The sequence below is a fragment of the Podarcis pityusensis genome (genome assembly GCF_964106645.2).
Source record: "Podarcis pityusensis genome assembly, chromosome: 14".
NCBI classification, from domain to species: domain Eukaryota; kingdom Metazoa; phylum Chordata; class Lepidosauria; order Squamata; family Lacertidae; genus Podarcis; species Podarcis pityusensis.
In genome coordinates, this window is record NC_138039.1 from 33779122 (window position 1) to 33800092 (window position 20971).

Genomic DNA, 20971 nt, shown 5'->3' on the forward strand with positions numbered 1-20971 from the left:
GCAAAGAAAAATTCTATTTAGATTAAAGCACCCTGCTCTTTACTGGTTTCCGTCACGGATGATAACACTCCATGTGGAAACACTGCAAGACGCTATGGTTTGAATTACAAAAAGAGCTTATCTTTAAACTCTGTTTGATTGCTTGTGTCTGTCGTTCGCATGCATTTGTTAACCCCAGCTCCCCTCGCCCTGCTCCGCCCCAAACCCCTTGAGAAAGCCTGTATACATTACAAGTTCATAATAACTTACTTCTGCCCTTGAGAGAGCAGGCTGGGTTTTCTCTTTTTGAGCAAACTCTAATTATATAATTACCCTGTGTTCCTCATCTGAGGCTCTTCTTCATGTGCCTCCTCCACAAAAGGTCTGGAGGGTGTCAACATGAGAACGGGCCTTTTCTGCAGTGGCTCCCCACTTGCCAAATGCTCTCCCCACGGAGGCTCACCTGCTACCTTTGTTACATATCTACAGGCACCAGGCAGAAACATTCCCCTTCTCCCCAGCTACCGTAATTAAACAATCTATGGCCTTTTAAGCTGTGGGAGGGGGTATTGTTTTTGTTTGTTTTGTATGGTGTGTGTTTTTGTATTGTAAACTGCCCTGAGATTCTCAAATAAAGGGTGGTATAGAAATTTAACTACTGCCTCAAAAAAATGGAGGTAGCACATAGCCTTGTCCACATGGGGGAGGGGAGGGAGTGAAGACACCCCATAAATAAGAAGGTAGCAGCAGGTCCATAATATTAATAAAGAATGCACACAACTCTAAAACAGCAGCATAGCCACATTCACTCCCTACATTTAAAATGCTATGGTACCACTTTTAAGAAGCATAAAGGGTAAAGGGGACCCCTGACTATTAGGTCCAGTCACAGACAACTCTGGGGTTGCAGCGCTCATCTTGCTTTACTGGCCGAGGGAGCCGGCGTACAGCTTCTGGGTCATGTGGCCAGCATGACTAAGCCGCTTCTGGCGAACCAGAGCAGCGCACGGAAACGCCGTTTACCTTCCCGCCGGAGCAGTACCTATTTATCTACTTGCACTTTGACGTGCTTTCGAACTGCTATGTTGGCAGGAGCAGGGACTGAGCAACGGGAGCTCACCCCGTCACGGGGATTCGAACCACCGACCTTCTGATCGGCAAGTCCTAGGCTCAGTGGTTTAACCCACAGCACCACCCACGTCCCTTTTTAACAAGCATGGCGCCCCCCAAAGAATTCTGGGAGCTGGAATTTGTTAAGCGCAGCTCCCAGAGTGGTTTTAACAATCAATCATTCTTCCCAGGGAACTATGGGAATTGTAGTTTTGTGAGCTAGATAGAACTCTGGTCTCATCATGTACAGGGAAGAGCTGTAGGTCAGTGTTTTGCAGGCAAATGGTCCCAGGTCCAACCTTTGGCATCTTCAGGTAGCCTGAGAACGTCGCTTTTCTGAGCCACTGCCAATGAGTGCAGATGACACTGAGCTAGAATGACCAGTGTGAAGTGGCTTCCTATGTTCACCTTCCTTTCTTCCTTACTTTCTCTCTCTCTCTCTCTCTCTCGCATAACATTGGAACTCACAGCCTCCCCAATGAAGCTGAATGCTGGAAGATTCAGGATAAATAGAAGAAAAACACTTCTTCAAGCAGGGCGTAGTTAAACTATAGAACTCACTCCTACAGAAGGTAGTGATGGCTAGCAATTTGGATGGCTTTAAAAGAGAACTGGACAAATTCATGAAGGACTAAGGTTATGAGTGGCCACTAGCCATGATGGCTATGCGCTGCCTCCACGATTGGGCCCAACTCGGCATGCCTGGATGGAAACAATACAAGAGGAAAGGGCTCTCATGCTCAGGTTTTGCTTGCAGGTTTCCCACAAGCATCTAGCGGGCCACTGTGAGAACAGGATGCTGGACTAGATGGGCCATTGGCCTGGCCCAACAGAAGCAGACTCCTCTTATGCTCGTGTATTCTTACGTTCTTATTTATGGGGGTATTCGCTCTCTCTCTCTTCTCCCACCCCCAGCAACGGGCTGCCTTGGCCAGCAGCATGCAGGGCTCCCACCCTGTGATGCTTCACAGTTTTCATATCTCCTGGAGGGTGAGACATCAGCCCAGAATTTTTACAAATGCAGGAAGTTACACTGATTCAATCTGCTGCTCCATCATCTTGTGAGATCATCTTCCCAAGAGAAATGGCCATGACGAGACTCTAGAGCGAAGTATTTTTCAGGTGGGTGGAGGCCTCTCTACATACCCACTGGCAAACTCCCAGAAAGGAAAGGTCATTTCTACATGACCACGTGGGTGGGTGGTGCCATTTCACCACCCGCTACTCCTGCCTGAATGGCATATGCTGTAAGAAGCACGTGCCAATGGCTGCTCCCCCACTAAACGGCAACTCAGGAGTGGGGAATCGTTTGCAACCTGAAAACTGCATCCTCTTCCATGCAGGCTTCTGGGGGCCACATGGCAGTGGCAGGTGGGGGCTGCTGGCAAAAATGGATGAAGCAACAAATGTGAATTTACTTTATGCAGTAGGTGAGCTTCTACACACACTCACCTCCCTATTCCTCCAGCCAGGCAAAAACATTCAAGGAGGGTGCAAAACTGGGCCAGTAAGAACAATGGTTAGCAGAGAGGCCTAGGAGCCACACTTGGCCCTTGGGACTGAGGTTCCTCAAGCCATAAGGCTGGATCAGGTTTTCAGCTACTGGGAGGACTGGGTTCCCTCCCCCTCTTCTATGCCACTTCACACAGTCTCCTCCACCGGAGGTCAGCAGCTGACAGCCTCTGGACCAAATCTGACCAACAGGAGAAAACATTATTTGGAGAATGCAGGTGATGCTTCGCTGGCAGGTTGCATGTACGTGTATGTAAACATATGTAGTGGCATCATATAGTTTTGGCCCATTCTCCTCCCACTTCTTATCAACGTGACCATTTGGTTTTACTAGTTCCTGACCAAGGTCCTACAGCAGAGATGGGGAACCTGTGGCCCTTCTGGATGTTGTTTGCCTCCAATAATAATAATAATACATTTTTATTTGTACCCTGCCCTCCCTGGCCAGAGCCGGGCTCAGGGCGGCTAACATCATAAAACTAACACAGTATACAAAGAACATAAAAACAGGTGATCAATTAATTAAAATAAATCTTAAAATTAGTTCACAGCAAATTAAAATCTGGACAGATGGCCGTCCATGGGTAAAACTGAGGCCCAGTCAGAATGCTCAATGGTCAAAGATTATGGGCACTGTAGCCCAAAAACATCTGGGGAGAAATTGGCTTCCTATTCTGGTCTTAAAAATCAAGAGAACTGAGATGATGATGATGATGATGATGATGACAATAATAATAATGGGTTTTATGTTGTTGTTGTGTTTCCTCCCTGGTTTTCACTGGATTTCAAGATGCTTTAAAATACAACAGCACGAGAGCTAGAAACTTGGCTTAGTTTGGATGAAAACTGGAAATGCAAAGAATTCAGAGTGGGACCACCTAAACATTCCAGTGTGTCACAACTGGGTTGTTTCACTGTCCTTATTGTGATCTTGATCTCACTCTCTTACTTGCACACACACACACACGAACACACACAGAGAGAGCCATTAATCAGAGCTCCCTTGTGCTTTCTGTTGATATTCTGCCCCCTTCCTGACATTCACAGAATCAATTAAGAAACACCAACGGGTGTGTTTTATGAGTCCCATGCTGGTTCTTTTGCCACCTTCGCTAAATGACCTGCATACCTAAAAATAACAAAAATTAAAAATTCCCCAAGCAGAGTTGTTATTAAAATCTGCAAAGATAGTATAAAGTTCAAGCAATTACCCAAAAAAATAAAAAATATGAAAAAATCTTGGCAGTGATCTCAATATAAACATTTCCATCTTAATAGCAATCCTTCTCCGCTCCCCCCCTTCCACTGTCACACACCCCAACCCTTAAAAAAACCCAACACCCACAGAAAAATTGATTAGTCTTACGTACAGCAGTTGGGGAAGAAATATATAAAATAGCTTTATAAACGGTATTAAATTGATAAGGGTGCATTTTGCTGTGCAAAAATTAAATATTGATTCATTTCCACTTGGCAGTTCCCCTCGGAGTCCGCCTCAGATGTTTTCTGTCATGCTTTAGCTGACTAATTACCTTTTGGGTCCATCTGCTATCATGTGTCAACTAGAGCCGGTTGGATGGAACCATTCAGCAAAAGTTGGGGTTGAGCTGAAAATTAATTGGTGGGGATTGGGATGGGGAGGGCAGGCTACTGAATACTCTCCGTACATTTATAGCACATTTAAAACACACATACAGTCAAAGAATGCCAGGAACTGTAGGTAACAACTCACAGAGCTACAACTCCCATCTGAATAAACTACAGTTCCCTTCTTCGGGACGGGTAAGCTTTAAATGTATGGAGTATGCACAGCCTAAGAAGCTCTGGAGACTGAAGAAAGAAAGAAAGAATCTGGAAGAACAATAGCCTGGGAGAGTCATGATGGATTTAATGAGTGAGAGGGATTTGAGGCTGAGTAGGGGGTGTCACTGGAATGACTACAGAGAATGCAGATGGTGGGGAAGGGGAGAGGTCATGCAGGGAAGAAGAAAACTCCTGTTGGCTCCCACTGATCCAGGATCCACCTCCACAGAACCAGCAGCAGCAAATTGCCAGCACCGAACACAGAAACACTGCCTGGACTTTTAAAACTTCCTACTTAAGAAGAAGCCAGGTCGCCCTGGGTTCAACCCTTAGCAATGCCAGGTACATGATCAAATTAAAGGCCTGTTTGCCTGAGAGCTGGAGGGGCAGTGCTGTTCAAGACTAGCCAGCGCTGGGAGAGCTAGAGCAATGGTCTGATAAGGCAGCTCACTATGTAAAAGCGTAAAAGCTTTCTCCGTCTCTGCAACTTGTAGCTCGCCCTTCTCCCAAATGACATACAACCTGTAACGCTGGGATTCTACCTTTCAAGCATCTAGCATCTTCCCAAAGACCTGACAAACCTCCATTCTGAAAAGAATCAGTCTTATGCACTTTGTAGTTGTATATTTTAAAACCCAGAGATTCAGTCCTAGCAAAGAATCTGTGGCATCTTTTTTTTTTAATGACTCTCACATATGTGATGTACATTTTCATAGGTTACGGCAGTCTTCCCCAGCCTCAGATCCCCAGATGTTGTTGGACTACAACTCCCATCATCTCTCACCACTGCCATGCTGGATGGGGACGACTGGGGGTGAAAGTCCCCAAAACATGGGGACCAAATAAAGCTGGGGCGAGAGAGAGCAAGAGAGAGAGGAGAGAGAGAAAGAGAGAGACCTACACAGACCACACATCTGCAAAACTGGACTCCAGCCCCTGAAAACATCTGCCACAATTTTCTTAGGGCACTCACCCAGTTGGAGTTCAGCACTTTTAAAGCCCCATTCGTTTCCAAGAGAGAGCTAAGAATATGCTCAGTTTTCACTCTTCCACAGAAACTGGCAGGGATCTATTAAGTACTTAACCCGGGAACCTGTTAAGGATTCCACTGGTTTCACTGGGTCGTTGTCCTCCTGGCTTTCATTGCCTGGAGCCCAGTTTGCATGTAAGGAAGCCGGCTTTAATACTGCGGCGATCCTATGCTCATTTGCCTGAAGTCCCAGTGAACTCCATGTGGGCTTACTGCCGAGCAGACACGTACAGGCTTGCACCTTAAACGTGCTAGTCTTAAAGGTGCGGCAAGGCTCCTGATTTGCACTTGCACCCAGCTACCTGCCACGCGCGTGCGGATTTTTCTACCTAACCCCCTTCGATCCAGAAGCAATGCTTGCCTTAAACCGGACCGGCACCGTCGACACTGCACCTTTCCTGGGTTTCTCCCAGCGGGGAGACGGCGGCAAAGCGTTGCCAAAAACTGGACCGAAAGTTCCTTCGGGGGCGCACGGAAAGTTCCTTCTGGGGAGCAGCGCTGCTACGAAACTATAGACGGGGAACAGCTTGGAGCACCCCAAAAAAATCATCCCCGGCACCTACCCACCCCCCACACTCGGGATCCGCTCGTGCAGGATCCTCGCGTTCCACAACAGCGAATGGAAAGAAAGAAAAGTTTTGCCTCTCTCACCTGTCCGAGGTTCAGGTAGCCGTAAGCGGAGGCCAGCCGATGCGCCTCGTCGGGGCCCCCCAGCACCCGCACAGCCCAGTGGTTGGTGTAGACGGTCCGGGGGCGCCGGGCCGGGCAAGCGGGCAGCGCCGCCAGCAGGAGGAGGAGCAGGCAAGCCCCGAAGGCGCGCATGGTGGCGGCGGCGCAGGGCTCTTTGCGCGCGGGGAGAGGCGCAGCGAGAGAGCCGCTGGCGGCGACGGCGCGCACAGACGCCCGCTCCGAAGCCGGCGCGAGCGAATCGCAGACAGGCCCCCGCCTGCCTCAGCCGGCCAGTGGGGGGAGCGCAGTCTTTTTGAGGCGGGCGCAGCCGGGCAGCGGGCGGGGGGGAGGATGGGGCGGACGGAGAGATGGAGGCGGGGAAGGATCCGCTCGGGATCCCGGCGGCGCAGCAGAAGCCGAGATTGGCGGCCCGGCGGGAGGCAAGCCCGCCGCCGGGAGGAGGCGATCCCGGATCTGGGAGCCGCCGAAGCCCTTCCACGCGCGCTCTTCTTCAGCTTGTCGCTGTTGGAAAAGCGGGAGAGTTTGGGAGCTGTTGCTGCCGCCTCCCAGTCGGAAGAACTGGTTTGGCCGTCTAAACCGAGCGAAAGCGGATCGCTTGGGGTTCAAATCAGTCGTTCACGGTCACCCCCTCCTGGGTCACATGATCTGGGCAGCTGCTTAGGCTTTTAGTTTTGCGTTTTAGCAGAAGGTATTCGAGGCCGCATTGAATAAAGCTTCTTCACAAAACTTCCACTTTCAGGGTGTTTTGTCATCGGACCCACAAATATTACAGAAGGTGCCCCAAAAGGCAACCCAGATCCACAAGGTGCCCAAAAAGGCAATCCAGATCCACAAGGGAGTTATTCCCTGTGAGAAAAGGTTTGGGGGTTTTCCGAGCTCAGAAAAAAGGGGGAAACATGATTGAGTTGCATAAAACTATGCATGGTGTGAGGAAACTGGATAGGGGAAAATCTTTTTCCTCTTCTATAACCCAGGTCTTCCAGTGAAGCTGGATATTGGTAGAGAGACAAGAAAGTACTCAACACAGCGTAAAACATGGAGTTCGACTCCTGGGGTGAAGTGCTGGCTCCCAACTTGGGAAGACTTAAAAGGGAATGAGACAAATTCAAGGAAGGTAAAACTATCAGTGACTACCAGGCCCTCTCAATAATCCAGAGTCCTAGCTGATTTGAGAAAGCATGTTCACATACCTTTTTATTGATTTATAAGTACATTTAAACTCAGTTTTAATATGACAACATTCACAGGAGTTAATGTGTTTCACTCGGTCACATCTCTTACATGCTTAAATTAGTAGTTGTGAAACAAAGCAAATACCCTCAAGTGTCTAAATTTGAGTTTAAGGCTTGTTGCTCAGAAATGCCAGGCTCTGCCCCAGGGAATTCATAGTCTCTGTTGGATGGGGAGGGGGAAAGCAAAACTCATTATAGACCTATCAGTGACCATGAACCAGGATAATAAAGCAAAACCTCCAGACACAGAAGCAGTATACTAGGAGTTACATTTTTCTCTGTATGCCACGTCACACAGAAGATAGAGCAAACTTGTCTGTTCCTCCAGAGGACAAGGCTAGAAATCAACAGGCAGAAATTGCAGGGGGTGGAATATATTTTTTTAAAAATTGTTGGGAGAATCTTCCTAATAGTAAAAGGTGTTCAGCAGTGGGACAGACTGCTGCTGAATGCAATGAGTACCAAGGCCTTGTGAAGCACCCCCTTTCTCCAAGTTTCAGCAAGGGGGGCATTCTGGCGGCAGCCAAAGTGGGAGGCGAGGCGCAGCAGCAGGTGGCAAAATGGGCTGGACCACCCTTGAGACCTGTGCTGTGGAATATTTTTCAGCCCAAGGGCTGCATTCGTATTCCAAGGGCCACACAGCAGTGCTAGGTGGAGCCAGAGACAAAAGTAGGTGGAGTGATGAATGCAAATTTTACCTTTGCATGGTAGGCTAGTTTCTACACACACACACACACACACACACACACACACACACACACACCCTCTGTAGCTCCCATGCATCCAACAGGATGCATAATCAGAGTTCAAGAACACATTCTGGCCAGGCAAAAACATTCAAGGAAAATTAAAAGTTGGGCCAGCGAGGGATCTCTCCTGGGGAGTGTTCATGGGCTTGAGGATTCCCCTCCCTCGTCCATGGATTACTCTCTTATCTAAACAAAATAAAAAAATGCCTTCCAGTAGCACCTTAGAGACCAACTAAGTTTGTTGTTGGTATGAGCTTTCGTGTGCATGCACACTTCTTCAGATACACGAAAGCTCATACCAGTAACAAACTTAGTTGGTCTCTAAGGTGCTACTGGAAGGATTTTTTAAATTTTGTTTCGACTATGGCAGATGAACACAGCTACCTACCTGTAACCAGAACTCTTTTATCTAAGAACATCTAGAATCGAGCACCTTGCTGTAAAAAAAGGACACTGACCTTTGCTTAAAAAAACATGATTGGCTTGGGGTCAGGTCTAGGGCAGGAGACCATTGTCTCTTTTATCATTTTAAAAGGAAAGTTTACTCTTGATGAGTGGCTGTGATTATAAAGAGGAAATGCATCACTGCCTGGAAAACAAAGCAACAGTTGTACAGTATGTTGATTGGGATGCTAAGTTGATGGTGTGACATCTCTCTCTCACACCTGTGCAGATGGGCCTTTAAGAACAGATTATGGTTTGCAACACCTATCCAAAGCTTATCAGTTTTCAACATCTGGCTCTGCCATGTACATGGTCTATTCAGCTTCATTAACTACAAATCCCCAGTCTGAGTACTGATTTCTAAGTTTGGAGGACACTGCAAAATGTGGGGTTTTGCAAAACTTTGGCCCCGGTTTGGGGTGAATTGGAGAATGTTGGGTTTTTTTGGGTGTTACCTATGACCCCCAGGGTTGATGTATCAATTGCTCAGTTTACGGGATGCTGCAGGGCTTGCAAGACGGAGCTGTTCCGCAAGGCCTTTGGTCTGGGCACAGTCTGACCCCCTTCTTTTTATGGGACCCTGTATGTAAGTGGCCTCCTTGGCTCAACACAAGTGGCTGGGCCTGGTGAACTTTTAATTCCTTACCTCTACGGTTATAATTCATGGGTTCCCACTTAATTTTATTCTGATTTTAAATGTGATTCGAATTGTATTTTAAACTAATCGTTTGATTTTGTGTTTTTAATGTATCATATATTTGGTTTAGCCACCCTGAGCCCGGTCTCGGCTGGGGAGGCGGGGTATAAATAAAATTTATTATTATTATTAAAAACATGAGGGATTATTGACTGCAAAACTCTGCAAAAGGACTGCAAAAGCTTGGCAGTGGCTTGGAGGGGACCCCAAATTTAAGCTTCTATCCTGTGCATAATAGCAGGATGTGTGTGTATAATAGTTGTTTCTCAACTCAACTCTACCTATTTCAGTCCCCGGCTTCTTCAGGCAGGGAGAGACTGAAACCCTTGAAAGCAGCTTCCAGTCAGTGAAGACAGTACTGGGCTAGATGGAACAAGAGTCTGACTCACTATATAGGCAGCTTCAGTTGTTTCTATGAGTTTACTAATTCACTGGTTTGGGGGCAGGGTTGTAGCTCATTGTTGAATGGCTTAGTATGCTAAAGGTACCAGGTGCCATATCTGGCAGGGTCGAGAGTGTCCCTTGTCTGAAAACCCCAAAGAGCCACTGCCAGTCAGTGTAGACAATATTGAGCTAAATGGACCACTGCTCTGACTCAGTATAAGGCAGCTTCCTGTGTTCCTTTTGGGTCTTTTTAATCCAGCAGCAGTGAAACACTTTGAAATCTTTTCAGTGGAAGAGTGGAATTCTAAACCAACCAACCACCAACACCAAATAAACCCTCTTAACTCTGCCTTTAAGGCTCATCATAAAGCTTTTTGCATGGAAATAAACATTTACCAATAGGTAGAATTCAATACGTATGTATTCAGAGGGCATACACACATTTGCATTTTTCTGCACTGCTTTAAGGCTTAGAAATGGGTGAGTGAGTTTTAAATAAAAGCTCAGCTTCTCTATTCTGCTAAGGATTTTAGCCTGTCCTTGTTTTAAGGCTGTTTTCACCAGGTTGAGTGCTGCCATGGTCACAAGCAGCTGAGCAATCTCAACCCTGTGTGTGTTTGGGAGAGGCCAACTCCCACCACAGAAATGTGCTTCTCCCCACCCACCCCTCACTCTTGCAGACAGTCCCTGGTTCCATCTGCAGCCCCTCCAGCTACAGCAAAATCAGCAGAGAATAACCCATACGAATTCATCGCATTTGAGCTACGATTTCCCTGAATGGACCATTAAGGAGCAGATATTTGTCTTGCCTGCGAACTTACAGTGGCTCTTAGCTCATGGTGCTTCTGTTTATCGAATGATGATGATGTGCCAGGAATAATACATTCTCAGAGGTTTTCCTCCGCCAATGATGGATGGCGCCAATACATAATCGGGGCAACCCATTGCTCCACTGATGTATTATACCAACATGCCATCAAAGGGAAAGGCTGTTGTTTTATTGATGTCCTGAGTCTGATTTGCTGCCTGACTAGGACCCTCTGATGATGCATCACACAAAGGACCATTTCCTGGTTAGGGAAGAAAGGTGTCATAATTGCTGGGATGGTGCAATCAGGGAAGGAATAGCAAGCAACAGACAAGAGGTTGCTTTATACAACCAAAGGTCATGGAAGCTAATGTTGTCTTTTTCTGCTCTCTTTAAGGTACTGGGCCCTGAGGAAAGTGTCTTAGCTCAGTGGTAGAGCATCTGCTTTGCATGCGGAGGTTCAATCCCTGACATCTTGACGTAGGGCTGGGAATGACAGCTGTCTGAAACCCTGGAGATCTCCTGCTAGTTAGTAATTAGTTATTATTTCAAATCTCCTCAAACTGGGCCAGGGAGGGCTCCAGGTTTGGGCAGGTTCTGGTCAAAGCGTCCTCAGATGAGCCACCTCCTCTTTGGGTGTGTTCTGTTGGGTTTATCTGGCTGCCATGACAGCCCTCCAGAGAGTGCTGATTGGGCAGCTGGGTCTAGCTACCTGGTCCCACCATGTCCCAGAGTAATGCCAGGTTGGGACATGGTGGGATATGTATGCCTAAATACAGCTGCCTGATGCTTCTCAGAGTGCCCCAGTTGAGGCAGGAGGGAAACAGATGTAGGGGGTGGGGGCTTCATCAGTGGACCCTGTAAGGGCTACAGGGGCCTTGGGGCGCCAGGTGCTGATGCCAGGCCCGAACTGGATCCAGAGTTCCAGCCCAGGCAGTGGATGCAATCATGAAATGAATATTTATCATAATAACCTTTCCTGCATGAATGTTTCAATTCAAAGCTAGAGGCACACTGTGTGATGCAAACAGTTCAATGAAATTTGTGAGCCAAGCAATTAAGGGTAAGGAAAAACCACTTCAAATACTTCTCCAGAGGGGAGAGGAGGAGGGGATGCAAAAATTGGCAAGGTGAAAGAGTTCGTATCTGCAAGAATTTCAGCTTTCTTTACCTCTGAAGCTCCTTTCCTTCTGCAGCTCTCCTCTGTTCCTTTTCCAGTTTTCCTTCTCCTTTTTTCAAATGCTCCCTTATATTCTTCTCCAGCCTTCCTTTCCTAGGACACCCTGTCTTGCCTGGTCCTTCTGGGAGGTCAGAGCAGTTCAGCCAATGGTATGCAGAGATTCTTAGAGTCAGCCAGTATGGCAATCTGAGGTCCTTCTGCAATAGCAAGGAAGGGAAAGGGTGCTTTCAAATAAATGTTTATTGGAGGATTGCTGCTCTTTATGAATGCAGAGTTTTCAAAGGCTGTGTGCACACCATGCATTTAAAGCACATACCTTCCTGCAAAGAATTCTGGGAACTGCAATTTGTCAAGGGTTCTGGGAATTGTAGCTCTGTGAGGGGTAAATTACAATCCCCATGATTCTTTGGGGGAAGGCATGTGCTTTAAATGCCTAGTGTAGAAGCAGCTAAAGTGTCAACACAACATTGTTAGCATCAAAATGCCAGCCTATCTTTCTTCCCTTCTCAAATTGAATCCAGATTTTCCCTTTCTGTGGAAAATGCAGCGTTGCAAAAATATGCCAGTTGCCAATTTTTGTTACCAACCTATTTGCCGTTTTAAGTCCCTGTCTGGAACACCCAGAGTAGCTGATATTGTGACTTCTAGATGTTGTTGGATTACAGTTCCCACCAGTGGAAACTGGCACCCATTGGGAAGAATAGGGAAAAAAGTCAGGGAGGCCAACACTAGGGGGCACCAGAGCACATGGCTGGTGGAGCTAGCCCCAATGGTAAGTGGAGCTAGTGAATTCTGGGTTTGTCTCCATCCTCCTCCCTGCTGAGCTCTCCAAGGGCAACGCTGTGAACAAGGACAAGGAGGTAGACCATCTAAGCCACAGCCTGGACTAGTTGTAAGTAAGGAAATGGGCAGGTGGGGACTGGCTGAGGACAGTCTGAGCTTGGTGGGACAGCGTTCTACTTGCCTAATGGATTACCTCCAATGGTCTCAAACATCCCTGACTGTTGGCCATGCAACAACTGGAGAGAGCCAACTTGGCTACCCTTGAATTAGATCATAAGACTATACTTATGCTGCTACTCCAAGCAGTGGGTTAGCAAAAGACTCAGTCTTGCATTTTTTGCCACTTAGCATGGAATAGTAGTTGCCATAAAAGCCGAGGAGATTTCAACTCTTAAGACCAGATTTTCCTAAGTATCGAGTACTCAAAACCCCGGCTTGATTTTTATCTGAGATTTGCTTTACCTTTCACTTTGCTAAAGCAGAGACTGGATTATTGGAATCACAGCAAACAGATCTTATTATCTAATCCTGTGATTAGCCTCTCAGAAGCATGTGCCTTGAGAGGAAGGAATCTGTCACGTCTCAAGGAATTCAGGGGGTCACTGCAGTCAGGCAGAAAACAGTGAATTTCAAAAGAGAAGACGTTCGTTCCAAAGCTAATTCAGCACTTTCCAGTTTTGCATCATCTGGTGAATAGTTACAGGTCAAGAGTATGGGCCCATCCGCACTATACATTTAAAGGTGTATCGTACCACTTTAAAGAGTCATGGCCTCCTCCAAAGAATCCTGGGAAATGTAGTTAGTTAAAGATGCTGAGAGTTGCTAGGAGTCCCCTATTCTCTGCGCAGAGCTACAATTTTCAGATTTCCCTGGGAAGAGGGATTGGCTGTTAAACCACTCACTTTGCCTAATGATAAGGCACTGTCTCCAGCTGTTGCTGGAATACAACTCCCATCAGCCATGACCATTCTGCAGCCAGGGAGAGGTGGAAAGTGTTGTTCATTATGTTCACCATCGCTCCTTGTACGATTCTCCTAGGGACAGATTTCTCAAAGGAATTCTCCAGAGAGCTTCCTTTTTTTGAATAATAAAGAGAAAGCCTGTTATTTGTTGATAGATGGGGATAAATATGTTTCATGCAAGGTTTCTAAGTTTGCTTCCACAGCTCAACGGATCAGACAGAATTTTGTTGTACAGCATGGGGTCCTGTGTGCTGGGAACCACCTGTGCTCAAATGTGTTTCTATGCTGTTTGCATCTTTGTGATGACCAAAGGCTTGCAACAAATTAATCTGAGTGCCCCCTGACCATTGGCTGTGTTGAATGGGGCTGTTGAAAGCAACAGTCCACAGCATCAGAAGGGCATCACATTAGCTACCATTGCCTTAGGCTGTGATCCTTGGTGTGAGAACATTGGGGTCTCATACATATACCCAGAAAAGGGACAGGTACCATATAGCTCAATGGGAGAACATCTGCTTTGCATGCAGAATGCAGAAGGTCCCAGGTTCAACCCCAGGCATCTCCAAGTAGGGCTGGGAAAGACTGTGCTTGAAACGACCCTTAAAAAGGTAAAGATAAAGGACACCCAACAGTTAAGTCCAGTCGCAGACGACTCTGGGGTTGCGGCGCTCAACTTGCTTTACAGGATGAGGGAGCTGGCGTTTGTCCGCAGACAGTTTTTCCGGGTCATGTGGCCAGCATGACTAAGCCGCTTCTGGTGAACCAGAGCAGCGCACAGAAACGCTGTTTACCTTCCCACCGGAGTGGTACCTATTTATCTACTTGCACTTTTTGGTGTGCTTTCGAACTGCTAGGTTGACAGGAGCAGGGACCAAGCAACGGGAGCTCACCCTGTCGCAGGGATTCGAACCGCCAACCTTCTGATCAGCAAGCCCAAGAGGCTCAGTGGTTTAGACCACAGCGCCACCCACGTCTCCCGAAAGGACCCTTAGGTCCCTTCCAACTCTACGATTCTATGAAACCCTGCAGAGTCTCTGCCAATCAGTGCAGACAATACTGAGCTAGATGGACCAATGGTCTGACTTGGCTTCCTGTCCCTATCGTCATCTTTGTCACACTGCAGGATCTGCAGGTCTGAAGTTTTAGTGTGCACATATCTCCAAGTGGCTTTTTGGGTATATTTCCGGGCTTTAGACCCCAAGCACCCACGAGTTCAACCTTTGCCAACGTGAAGCAGATAAATTTATCACCCATACCCACACGCCACTGGTTCCTAGATTCCTTTCATAAAAAGAGCGACGGGGAAAGCCACACGGACTGTGGGCAATGGCACCCTCAGTAGCACGAGTTCAATAAGTTAAATAAATAAAGAATGTGCTCAGTAAATACAGAGCGGGCCTGCAATGGATTCCCTTAGGCAAACAGAAAAAGCCTGGGCTTTCTTCTGCTCCTTTGCCTTCATACAAACACTCAGTGTGCGTTTCCATGGCTCTGGTCCCAAGAAGCAATATATTATTGAAAGAAATAAAGCTTTAAAGTCTGCTCCATGTGCAAAGCTCACCCTCCCCACCCCACCCCCAAGAAACTCCACGAGCCACGCTGGAAATTGGTGTCGATGCAAATACAGTGGAAAACCACCGAGGTCCTGTACCGGCAGCATACAAAGAGCAGCCTCTCTTCCTTAGATGTGACAGAAGTCTGGCTCGCCATCGCCAGGCTGCAGAGTTTGCAAACTCTTCAGCTTTTAGGCAGCGGCCCCAAAGGCAGAAATTCAATGGGTGAAGCTTGGCTGGGGTACAAAAAGAATGCAAAATATCCAAGCCTGTTCCACTTCTCCACATTGGGTGGGGATGGAGCAGGGCTGGCATTGTGGTCTAAACCACTGAGCCTCTTGGGCTTGCTGATTGGAAGGTCAGCGGTTTAAATCCCCATGACGGGGTGAGCTCCCGTTGCTCTGTCCCAGCTCCTGCCAACCTAGCAGTTTGAAAGTATGCCAGTGCAAGTAGATAAATAGGTACCGCTCCGGCAGGAAGGTAAACGGTGTTTCCATGCGCTCTAACACTCGTCACGGTCCTCCATGCGCCAGAAGCAGTTTAGTCATGCCGGCCACATGACCTGGAAAACTGTCTATGGACAAACGCCGGCTCCCTCAGCCTGAAAGCGAGCTGAGCTCCGCAACCCCATAGCCGCCTTCGACTGGACTTAACCATCCTGGGGTTCTTTACCCTTACCTTACCTTGCCTAATAATGTAGGAACAGCCTGCTGGATGAGGCCAATGGCCATCTAGTCCAGCATCCTGTTCTCACAGTGGCCAACCAGATGCCTGTGGGAAACCCACAAGCGGGACCCAAGCACAAGAGCACAGTCTCCTCCTGTGGTTTTCAGCAACTGGTACTTGAAGCACCACTGTCTCTGACCATGGAGGCAGAGCATAGCCGTCATGGCTAGTAGGCATTGATATCCTTATCCTCCCAGAACATGCCCAATCCTATTTTAAAGCCATCCACGTTGTTGGCCTCACTGCCTCCTGTGGGAGAGAGTTAAATAGTTTATGTGATGCACAGAGAAGTATTTCCTTTCATCTGTCCTGTGTCTTCCAACATTAGATGTTCCCAAATTCCAGTGTTATGAGAAAGGGAGAAAAACTGTCCTCTGACCGCTTTCTCCATGCCATGAATAATATTACATACTTCTGTTGTGTCACCTCTTGCTTGCCTTTTCTCGAAACAGAAAAGCCCTCCCGAAGAAGATAGGAATCGCAATGTTTCCCATGGCTAGCAACACAATATGGAGTTACTGAAATCCAGCCCTTGCTTGAGTGGTCCCCATCCTTTCCCACCAAAGAGAGGGAAGCCGAAACACATAAAGGCATTGGTCACCAATACAGCATTGCGGGCACAGAACCACCCTTAGAGGTGTTCCCTGGCATCCACAGGGTCCAATCTCTCCTACTGAAATTAGGCTTGAAAAAAGCTTTCCGTTCTGCATGCACATGTGGGCTTGCAATTATGGAGTGTGGCTGTGATACATTCACGGTTGCAGTGCATACATGTTGTGCATGCATGGTTGCGGTGCCCACAACAGTTTCTCTGGTTTGCAAATGTGCCCACGGACCCACAAAGACCGGCAGCCTCTGCATTAAGGACTCTAAAGAGAGACAGACAAAAAAATGTGTGTGCCTTCAGTAATGGAATCGACAAAATGCAGCGGATTCAGGACATTGCTTTCAGGAGGTTCTTGGTTATTTCCAAAACTTGGTTGTTTCCAGGGACTACCAGCTTCTAAGAGTGATCCAGTCTGCGGGAATGAGCAGCTAACTCGTCTCCATTCCATCAAAAGCTCCACATTTCTGCAAATTAAGCTGCTGGAAAAGGCACAAGAGTAGGCTGGGCCATTTCCCCCCTGATCCGTTAGCAACCCCAGCTTTGAAGTTTGTGGCTTAATTAAATCAATTACAAATATTGTGGAATATATAAGGCACAGGTGTGGGGTGGGGGACCTGTAGCCCTCCCTATGTTGTTGGACTAACACTTCTATCATCTCCAGCCAGCACGGCCAATTGTGAAAGGGTGATGGAAGGAATAGACCAGCAACTGCTACTGAGCCTCCAATTCCCGACCCACTTAAAAGGAGCTGAGGTAGCCGAGCTGAAAAGACCTTTTGCCTTGACTGTTGGAAAGTCACTATCGGTTAAAGGACTTTTGGAGGGGGTTATTTGGTTATTGGTTTCGGCTGTGGCTCCGATCTGGTGGAACGCTCTGTCACAAAAGACTAGGGCCCTGCGGGACTTGACATCTTTCCTCGGGGCCTGCAAGACAGAGCTGTTCCACCAGGCCTTTGGCCAGGGCACAGCCTGACTCCCTCCTTTGGCAGTCTTCACAGAACTCTAGCCCAGTGGTTGCCATCAATTTGATTTGAATTAATTTTATAATGAAATGATTTTAGAATGTTGTATTATTTTATTGTTGTTAGCCGCCCTGAGCCCGGCTTCGGCTGGGGAGGGCGGGATATAAATTTAAAAAAAAAATATTATTATTATTATTATTATTATTATTATTATATGCATGCTGCCAAGAACTCTCTAAAGCAGGGGTGTTGGGACTTTTGACTGCCAGGTGTGATTAGACTCCAACTCCCATCAGCCCCAGCTAGCATGGCCAATGGACAGAGAAGATGAGGGCTGTAGTCCAGGGATATATGGAGGACTGCAGCCCCCCTCTCCTCGATATAAGTGATAGAAGGAGGAAGAATGCCTCCTCCTCCTCTTTTTAATTTTTTAACATCCAGCAGCTGTGGTTCTTTCTCTGGGTTTCATTGGCAAGCTGTCCAGGTGACACAGTAACACTTTACGAAAGCAGATCCACACTGTACATTTAAAGCATATTTGACACACGACTTCCCCCAAAGAATTCTGGGAACTTTAATTTGTTATGGGTGCTGGACAGGGGAGCACTGTAAGGGGAAAAAACTACAGCTCCCAGGATTTGGGTGGGTGGGTGAGCATGTGCTTTGAATGCACACTGAATGTGCTTAAAATGTATAGTATGGATTTGTCCTTATGTTGCCAGCACTGCCTTAACTAAACAGAGGTGTGGTAAAACATGCTAAATAAAAAAAAAAAAAGAAGAGGAAGAACAGGACAAAAGGCAGTCAAGGTAAAAGGTGTTATTCATAAATGTCAGGAGAAATGGCAACAGGTGCCCTTGAATGAACTGCACACTGAGTACTGCTGAGTTGCCGGCGGCAGCAGCAAGACGCGGAGCGATGGGTGGAATTTCCTGAGCAGGGAATAGAGAGCATCTTTTTAGAAATCCCCCCAGCCTCCTTTACACAATATGTTCCCTGTCAAAAATAGCTCTTGCTCATCAGGCTCACCTGTCCTCCCGAAAGACAGGTATTTACAGATGGTAGAATCATTCCCTTTAGCCCCAGAGGTTTCAAAACAAACAGAAGGCAGCTCTCAGAATCTGGAATTCTGGCAAAGCCATTGGCAGCTTGACCAGCCTCTGGAACGTATCAACACAGACAGCCCTATCGTGAGGCAGAGTGAAGCAACTGCCTCAGGCGGCAGCTGCCGGAGGGCCTTTTGAAGCCTTCCCTTCTGTTGGAGAACAGGCCTGCATGTGCCCCACAGCCTATCCTGCATGCCTTAAACTAGCTTGCTGCCCTCGGGTGCCTTGAGGAATGCTATTCCATAAGGCAAAACCATCAGCAGCTTGACCTATCTCTGTAATATTATAAATGCTAAGGCAAGTGCTTAAAATGTGAAACGGAATATTGATCTAGCCCAATACTCTAAATGTTTTGTGTGGGGCTAGGGGGATTTAGCAGCAGTTTTGATCTGTAGACATAGGCAGACGACAATGCTTCTCTGCACACCATTAAAAGCCTAACCTGCCTACCGTATTGGCCTGAATATAAGACACACTTTTTTACCAAATTCCGACCGTGAAATATTAATGTGGGGCTTAAATTCATGATCTTACAAAAATAGGCACTTACGATATTGCTGCTGAAACAGACATACGGTAAAATGGAACAGGTGTGTGTACCTGCAGAATTTTAAGAGAGAGACTTATATTCGGGTACAGTGGTACATCAGGTTAAGTACTTAATTCGTTCCGGAGGTCCGTTCTTAACCTGAAACTGTTCTTAACCTGAAGCACCACTTTAGCTAATGGGACCTCCTGCTGACGCCGCGCCACCGGAGCACGATTTCTGTTCTCATCCTGAAGCAAAGTTCTTAACCTGAAGCACTTAACCTGGGTTAGCGGAGTCTGTAACCTGAAGCGTATGTAACCTGAAGCGTATGTAACCCGAGGTACCACTGTATTGTCTTTTCCCCCACTCTTGAATTTTAAAGGTGTGGCTTATATTCGGGTGCAGCTTATATTCGGGCCAATACGGTATTTCTACCGAACCAATGGCTTTTAGAAGAGCAGAACAGGTCCCTCCCTGATCAGTTGGCAACCCTATATGTGCTGCATTGGCTAAGGCTTCAGGAGAAGGGCTGTAGCTCAGTGGCAGACACCTGCTTTGAATGCAGAAGGTTCAAACCCAGGCATCTCCAGGTAAGGCTGGGACTGTTCCCTGCCTGAAACCCTGGAGAGCTGCCAGTCAGTGTAGACAATGCTGAGCTAGGTGGATGAATGGTGTGACCTAGTATAAGGCAGAGTCCTATGTTCCTGATATATCTGAGAACTGTAATAAAACGGCCTACTAATTCTTGCTCTTCCTTATAAAATAAAAAAGGGGGGGTTAAAGCTAAAATTTTAACAGTTGCATGCTGTGTACTCTGGAGAGCAATCTTGTTAATTTACCCTTGAGTAATCCCCAGAAGCGACGGCCAGCTTCATCTCCTCTCTAGACAGGCCGCTAGGGGGACCTTAATACAGCAGAATCTTCATTAATAATTTTCACAGAGCACACAGATGTTAGGATGAGTGAGTGGCAATAATTAAACTAGGCAAGCACTGGCAAAACAAAAAGGAGAGGATGTAACACTCCCTCCGTCCCCTGCTCTCATTGCTTAGTCCTCTGTGGAAATTCAGGCCCAGGGGACAAATAATAATAATAATAATAATAATAATAATAATAATTTATTATTTATACCCCGCCCATCTGACTGAGTTTCCCCAGCCACTCTGGGCGGCTTCCAATCAAGTGTTAAAAACAAACAATGCGGCCCTCAAGCCCTCTCTGTGTGGCCCACTAAACTCCCTCCCTCACCGACCCTGCTTTGGGCCCTCCTCAAGTGTTTTCCCCAGTCTGGAATGTCTCCTTCAATGGAGCCAATAATGTCTCTAGTTCAGCAGGATGGAGTTGTGTGTGTGTGTGTGTGTGTGTTGTGTGTGTGTAGAAACTAGCCTGCTGTGCAAAAGGTAAAATTTACATTTGTTGGTCCGCCCACTTCCCTTCTGGCCCCGCCCACCACTGTCACGCGGCCCTCAGAAGCTTGCCCAGAAGGGAATGTGGCCCATCAGGGATATGTGTATGTGTAAGGAAGGATTCAGGATATAGCGGCAGCCTCTAATGTTAAATAAGAACTTAACACACACCTTCAGCACCTTTCCCCAGTGTTGATGGAGATGGAGTGGTGAGGAAAGCTTCACCAGTTGAATTTCTCCCTGTTATGTAGTATTTAATGGCACAGGAGCCTGTCTTGGGAAGGGGGAGGAAATGACAGCACTCCTTGCAAGATTTAACAGTCCCCCCACAATTGCATTCTCCTTAGGCTTTTAGAATTTGCATCTTGGAGTGTTTAATCCCAGTTTGAGATCCAGAGTGGAGATATGGGTAGTTCTCTCTCAATAAATACGATACAACTCAAATTATAGTTAATAGACAGAGAAAGTAAAATTTAGACAGCATTATTGAAGCTGGCAGTTCTTCAGGCTAAACACAGATTGAAATGTTAACAAAATTCATGGGCTGTAGCTGACGTACATTCGACGTTGGACTCGATAAATTAAGCCCTAGATAAATTAAACATCCATTTCTCCTTCAGAGAGGGCAAGAGAAGGGGGGAGTTAATGTGCTTCTATTCTGAAAATGACTTATTAGTCCTTGTTAAACATAATTACACTCTGCCCCAAAATGAGGCATCT

The 20971-nt window shown here is 47.0% G+C and overlaps 1 protein-coding gene and 1 long non-coding RNA gene across 5 annotated transcripts in view; one reads left to right on the plus strand and one right to left on the minus strand.

The window, feature by feature from the left end:
- Positions 1–11812, minus strand: part of PCSK6 (proprotein convertase subtilisin/kexin type 6) — a 106618-nt gene extending 94806 nt beyond the window's left edge. For 2 of the 4 annotated variants that reach the window (XR_013979214.1, XM_080980336.1), the window contains exon 1: positions 6086–6271. Coding sequence is in view for 1 of the 4 variants with exons in the window: in XM_080980336.1 (XP_080836462.1) it covers positions 6086–6256 (171 nt within the window). In the remaining 3 variants the exon portion in view is untranslated. Of the gene's footprint in view, positions 1–6085; positions 6272–10451; positions 10589–11609 lie in introns of those variants that run through there. The other 2 variants (XM_080980337.1, XM_080980338.1) reach the window with 2 other exon arrangements.
- LOC308462788 lies at positions 10657–16825 on the plus strand. The gene is made up of 2 exons (XR_013979356.1): positions 10657–10835; positions 16095–16825. It is a non-coding gene; the product is annotated as an uncharacterized lncRNA (long non-coding RNA).
- Positions 16826–20971: the final 4146 nt, after the last annotated feature.